Source organism: Haematobia irritans, chromosome 1, assembly GCF_050003625.1.
Source record: "Haematobia irritans isolate KBUSLIRL chromosome 1, ASM5000362v1, whole genome shotgun sequence".
Classification (NCBI taxonomy): Eukaryota; Metazoa; Arthropoda; class Insecta; order Diptera; family Muscidae; genus Haematobia; species Haematobia irritans.
In genome coordinates, this window is record NC_134397.1 from 174938277 (window position 1) to 174945095 (window position 6819).

General features: G+C 34.1%; 1 protein-coding gene across 1 annotated transcript; it reads left to right on the plus strand.

The window, feature by feature from the left end:
• Positions 1-215: 215 nt before the first annotated feature.
• On the plus strand, positions 216-806 carry LOC142242918 (uncharacterized). Its single transcript, XM_075314400.1, has one exon. The coding sequence runs from the start codon at positions 267-269 to the stop codon at positions 783-785; it is 519 nt and encodes a 172-aa protein (XP_075170515.1). The 5' UTR covers positions 216-266; the 3' UTR covers positions 786-806.
• Positions 807-6819: the final 6013 nt, after the last annotated feature.

Below are 6819 nucleotides of genomic sequence, written 5' to 3' on the forward strand. Positions count from 1 at the left end.
TTTGACAGATCACGTGGGATTTCAGACATGGTGTCAAAGAGAAAGATGCTCAGTATGCTTTGACATTTCATCATGAATAGACTTACTAACGAGCAACGCTTGCAAATCATTGAATTTTATTACCAAAATCAGTGTTCGGTTCGAAATGTGTTTATCGACAAATTTTGTTCAGCGATGAGGCTCATTTCTGGTTGAATGGCTACGTAAATAAGCAAAATTGCCGCATTTGGAGTGAAGAGCAACCAGAAGCCGTTCAAGAACTGCCCATGCATCCCGAAAAATGCACTGTTTGGTGTGGTTTGTACGCTGGTGGAATCATTGGACCGTATTTTTTCAAAGATGCTGTTGGACGCAACGTTACGGTGAATGGCGATCGCTATCGTTCGATGCTAACAAACTTTTTGTTGCCAAAAATGGAAGAACTGAACTTGGTTGACATGTGGTTTCAACAAGATGGTGCTACATGCCACACAGCTCGCGATTCTATGGCCATTTTGAGGGAAAACTTCGGAGAACAATTCATCTCAAGAAATGGACCGGTAAGTTGGCCACCAAGATCATGCGATTTGACGCCTTTAGACTATTTTTTGTGGGGCTATGTCAAGTCTAAAGTCTACAGAAATAAGCCAGCAACTATTCCAGCTTTGGAAGACAACATTTCCGAAGAAATTCGGGCTATTCCGGCCGAAATGCTCGAAAAAGTTGCCCAAAATTGGACTTTCCGAATGGACCACCTAAGACGCAGCCGCGGTCAACATTTAAATGAAATTATCTTCAAAAAGTAAATGTCATGGACCAATCTAACGTTTCAAATAAAGAACCGATGAGATTTTGCAAATTTTATGCGTTTTTTTTTTTTAAAAAGTTATCAAGCTCTTAACAAATCACCCTTTAAATAAAATGTTGACAAAATTTTCTATATAAATAAAAGTTTGACAAAGTTTTCTATAGAAATAAAATTTTGGCAAAATTTTCTATAGAAATACAATTTTGACAAAATTTTCTATAGAAATAACATTTTGAAAAAATTTCTATAAGAATAAAATTTTGACAAAATTGTCTATAGAATTAAAATGTTGACAAAATTTTCTTCAGGAATAAAATTTTATGGGTCGAGTGGCAACCGTGACACCAAGACTATTAACGTAGTTTTATGCAGCTGTCATTATTTCAGAATTAGAGCGATATATCACAATCTTTATTTTTTTATAAATAGGAATTTGATGTAATATTATATATAATTTAACCTATAAAATTTCCGTTTGATTTAACGAATTTTTCTAAATAAAGTACGGGCTTGATAATATATCGTGTGTAAAACCGAGCTTCGACTGTCTATATTGTATATAGTCTGAAATTAAGTTTTCGATGTTATAAACGGAATGACAAACTTATTATCCCTCTGTCACCATTATATACTGGTGGATACAAGAATAAAAAGTAAAATTTGTAAAATTAATTTTATTTTTTTATCATTGGATTCATGTATATGATACAAATTTTCGCAACTTCCCGATCACAACTTGGGGATCCAATCAGCTTTTTGCTGTATATTAAATGACATTTGTAGATATTATCAATCGATTTTTTAACCAAAAAAAAAATATTTTTATCACGTAAACAATTTTAATTGGATTTATGATTTTCGTAATAAGCTAAAAATCAAATACAAGTTATTGAATTTTGCAATCGACATCGATTAAATTTATTAATTAAATTGTTAATAAATCTCGTGAATATTGTCTTAACTAACTTTGTGTTCTGAACTTGATTAAAGCAAGTATATACAGTAATAAGTTCGGCGGGGCCGAATCTTAAATACCCACCACCATGAATCAAATATAATAGTTTCCTTTGAAAATTTCAGGAGGGTTTGATGACAGACATTTTCCCAAGCAGGTCAGTTCAACCAGTACGCTTCCCACAGATAAATGTAAAGATTTTACCTATGAAGACTAGGTCAGATTCTGAATTTATAAGAACCTTTTTGTGTTTGAGTTTTAGAGGAATCATAAACATCTCTTGTAAGTGTGCAAAAAAATCGGGAGATCGGTCTATATGGGGGCTATATCAAAACATGGAGCGGTACTCACCATTTTCGACACACCTTCTTAAGGTCCCAGAATGCCTCTAGATTTCCAATTTCAGGCAAATTGGATAAAAACTACGGATTCTAGATGCCCAAGAAGTAAAATCTGGAGATCGGTCTATATGGGGGCTATATCAAAACATGGACGGGTACTCACCAATTTCGACACACGTCTGTATGGTCCATTATTGAAGGCTGTAGCGTGATTACAACTGACAGACAGACGGTCATGCTTATATCGTCTTAGAATTTCTCCCTGATCAAGGATATACTTTATATAGTCGGAAATCAATATTTCGATGTTACAAACGGAATGACAAACTTATTATACCCTCGTCACCATTTTATGGTGGTGGGTATAATAATTGAGATCACAATTTTTGTATGTGATTCAAGTATTCATTTTTTTTTGTGTAGAATACTAGCGTAACCCGGCCCGCTTCGCTGCGCCTTCCGAAGCGTATTTGTAGGAACATTTTGCATCAACTTAGTCAACCATATCCTTCATGCTGAGAACAACTTCGAAAAGATTTGAATTCTTTCAAACAAATCGGACTACTTGCTTTTTTGTTTATAGGTACAAATACGGCGGATACGCATATGTAAAACGGTTCGTCTTCAAAAATGTCTGGGAGAGGGTGTACCCTTTCCTCCAAAAATGTAAATAATGTTCTGTATTCAAGTAGACAATCTTCTATATTTCTTGTGAATTTTAAATGTGGTTTGTCAAGGAAAGGTATCCTTCTCCTCAACATATCTGAAAATTAAGCACTATATTATAATAACATACAAAGAATTACTGTTTCCCATCCAATAAATCGGAAAAAGCAAAAGTAGTAAAAATTTTTACCACATTAACATTTGCTAAAATGTTGGAAAATTATGCACCCTCTACGTTGGCTGCCAATTTCATGTAAATTTCAGCCTGTGCAAAAATCATAAAATTATGTACCGAGTTCCCATTTACGGACAACCCTCTACTTTCAATTTAAGAAAAAAAAGACGGACAAAAGGGAACCCTCTCCCCACCTTCGCTCCACTCCGACCTGATATCGGACTATCACGTACCCTATATTAATTTCACAACTAATCAATGGTCCCTATAAATTCTATCGAAGTAAATCTACAAAGTTTATTTCAATTTTCCCCTTCCCCAACCAGATATCGAAAAATCATATACTAATTTAAAAATCATGTATAAATTTAATCACCTCCTCCCACGTTCCCTGTAAATTTCAAGTAGATCGGCGATGTTTAAATTTTGCTCTATTGTTTTAAAGGGACGTCACTTTCCCCGATACAATATCGACAAACACCGTAGTGAATAGCTCTGAAAATGAAAATTCTTGAAACTTTCCTTCAAGTGTGGGGCAAGGAAGGTTGCCTCTTCGTTCATAACCTTCCCCCACTGCCTATGTAAATTTCAAGAAAACTTATGAATTGTTGTTGTTTTTTTTGCAGTTTTAGAGGAGGACCTCCTCCCCGACTAAATATCGGAAAGTGATGTAGCGTATCTTTTGTAAACGTCCCAGAAAATGTCAAGCAAATTATAAGCCTAAAGGGGCGGCCTCTCTTCCGTCCAAATATCACAAAATCAGGTATCAACTATTAATATCGTAACCTCTCCCCAGTCCTCTGTAAATTTCAAGTAACTCGGTAAAGTTTAATTGTTTCTCTGTATGTAGTTACTTAAGAGAAGCGGATGTTTCCCTATGTCCTTTTATTTTTATTAAAAAATTAGGAACCTGATATAAATATCATAACCTCACTAATTTTTCCGTAAAATTTCAGTCGGGGGAGTTTAGTTTTGTTTTCACTGTACTTTAAACAAAAAAGTCGGGCAAAGGGGTGGTCCCCCTCCCCGACCAAATATCGAAAAATAATGTAGCTGATTTTAATCTAGATGCCAACCCCAACATTCAATGAAAATTTCAAGCAAATCGCATAATTTTGTTCCAAGTTTAATAAAGTAGGGCAAGGGGGAGGTCCCCCTCCCCGTCCACATATGAAACCATCAGGTACCCCATATTAATTCCATAACCTCACCGCATGTTCTCTGTAAATCTCAGATAATTTAGAAAATTTTAGTTTTTTCACTGCACTTAAAAAAAAGTCGAACAAAGGGGAGGTCCCCCTCCGCCACCAAATATCGAAATATAAAGTTGCGGATCTTTGTCTAGATGCCAAACCCAACCTTCAATGAAAATTTCAAGCAAATCGGTCAACTTTGGTCCAATTTTCAAAAAGTCCGACAAAGGGGAGGTCCCCCTCCGCGACCATATGTCAAAAAATGAGGTACCCTATTTTCAGCACATGAGTGCCCCCCACGATCTCTGAAAGTTTCAAGTAAATCGGTTCAGCCGTTTTCGCGCCAACCCGGAACATACAAATAAACAAACTAACAAATAAACAAACATAATTTGAATTTTATATATATAGATTATTTATTTCAATTAAGTTTCAAAATTTCGATTCAAAAGTCTATCATATTTTTCAATTCAAAAAGTTTATCCTCATCTATGTAAAAAGAGACCTCTCGATCTGCAAACCCAAATATCTGGAAATTTCCCCAACTCAAAAAGTTCATCCTCATCCATGCAGATCGTCTATTATCCATCATATGTTAAGATACATATTTTTTCTTTATAAAAACTTATCAGTTGTTTTGGAATATCAGTGACTCGTATTTTATTCTAGCAAATTTTGCTACAATATTGGAAAGATATGAATATTTTTAAAATAATATTTAAATCTTATTTGATTCAATAACAATCACATCATGTTCATGAAGTTGCATAATACGCTTAACCAAATCTCAAACAATAAGCAATCAAATCAAAATCAAAAGAATAATTAAATTTAGTAGATATACAACAACCTGGTCTATCATAACAAATATTAAGCAATAATACCCTGATTAATATGGTCATATTGAATTCCATTCACAAATAGATCACTGACACTTGCCTTTATCCGGCCATAGTTCTCAGTTGCATTGAACTGTTAATGTGATTTCCACATTATTGTTGGGTAGTGGTTGTGGTGGTCATTTGAAATTCATATTTTATATGACCATAAATCCATTCACTATAGAATGAACCCTCAGTCATCTGTTGTAGTTCTCAGAGCCATTTATGGCCACAAATACAAGACAGCTTCATTGTGCATCATTTAATAATGTCATTAAACGGTCCTATGCCAGAGATTTTATGACATAATCCCCAATAATATCAAATGCTCGATGTGATTTCAAATTCTATTTGTCTTTGAATTTGTTTGGAGATCGACGACGAGGAGGGGGATGAGGTTTTGGGCGAGACTCTAAGCCCCCTCTTAGTGAGTATTTAAATATTTGTCAGAATTTATGGTTTCATAGGTTAGGTGGCTGATGTTGAAGACGATGATGATGATGATGTATGATTTGGATAATTAGAAAGATTGGAGTTTGATGGAGTGTAGATAATAAATCTCCATAATATGAGTTATATACTAGGCTTATTAGCATTTTTAGTTTTGGAACTTTATGTATTATTAATGATTTATAATGGCACATAATTCGTTAGATTGATTGTTACCATACTTGCTAATACTCCAAAGAGGATTTATTGGGTTGTCTTTGGAATTAAAAAACTTTAGAAACAGTGAGAAAGAAATTATAATTAACATAAAGTTTATAATGTTTTCTTTAAATATGTTTTTCTTCAAATTTAAGACACACCGTGAAATAAGCAAAACCTCAAATAAATAATCTTTGAATTAACTAAGATATTGAATCTTTGGATTAAAAATAAACAAAGCTTAAAATATAGGCTAAGGCTAAAAGAGAATGAAAATCGATAAATGAGATCTTAATTTTATAGAGCCTAGATTCAGAGCTAGATAAAAAAAAGCTTCCACAAAATGTCTTCATTGTTATCAATACCAAAATCCCAAAGCGAAGTATAAAATCATTGGATCCAAATAATCTTTTGTTTTTTTAATGTAGATTTTCGCTATTTTGCAACCAATTGCGATTCATTATTGCCCTATAATATCCACTATTATTACTCTCAGGCTATACAATATCAGGATGTGAATATGTTTATGTTCTCCCCTATGACGAAAATATGCAGCTAACATGAAAGACTATGCAACCTTAATTTTAGCACAATTGTAACAATATTAAGGACAAATTTCTTTAAAATAATAAATAATTAATAACAAGTATATACGGCCGTAAGTTCGGCCAGGCCGAATCTTATGTACCCTCCACCATGGATTGTGTAGAAACTTCTACGAAAGACTGTCATCCACAATCGAATTACTTGGGTTGTGGTATCTTAAAACTTCTTAACATCGTTTTCTAAATTGTGAGTTAGTCCATACGTAGTATATATTAGACCAAAAAGGTATGTATAGTAGGTAGGGTCACGGCCTAAGGCAAAAAAAAAAGTTGATGCAGTCACCCCCCAGTTTTGTAGCATATTTGAAGACAATTTCAGAACACGAAAACTTTTTTTTTCCGTGCACCCTACGACCCCCCGAAATACAATTTACTGTGCTGTGTCGTCATTTGAAGTCCGATCGAAAAGAAACGCATATCGTTGTTCATGGTTGATCAGGGGCTATATTTCGTGCATTGGTCATTTTTGACTCCGACGTCAAATTTGATTTTTAATTTTTTTATTTCGCTTCGTATACCCCTATGATGCCCATTTCTTATAACCATTATAAAGATCTTATCAAAATAT

Excerpts from the sequence above, each read along its gene's own strand:
- LOC142242918 (XM_075314400.1), top strand. The coding sequence starts at position 267 with ATGCATCCCGAAAAATGCACTGTTTGGTGTGGTTTGTACGCTGGTGGA.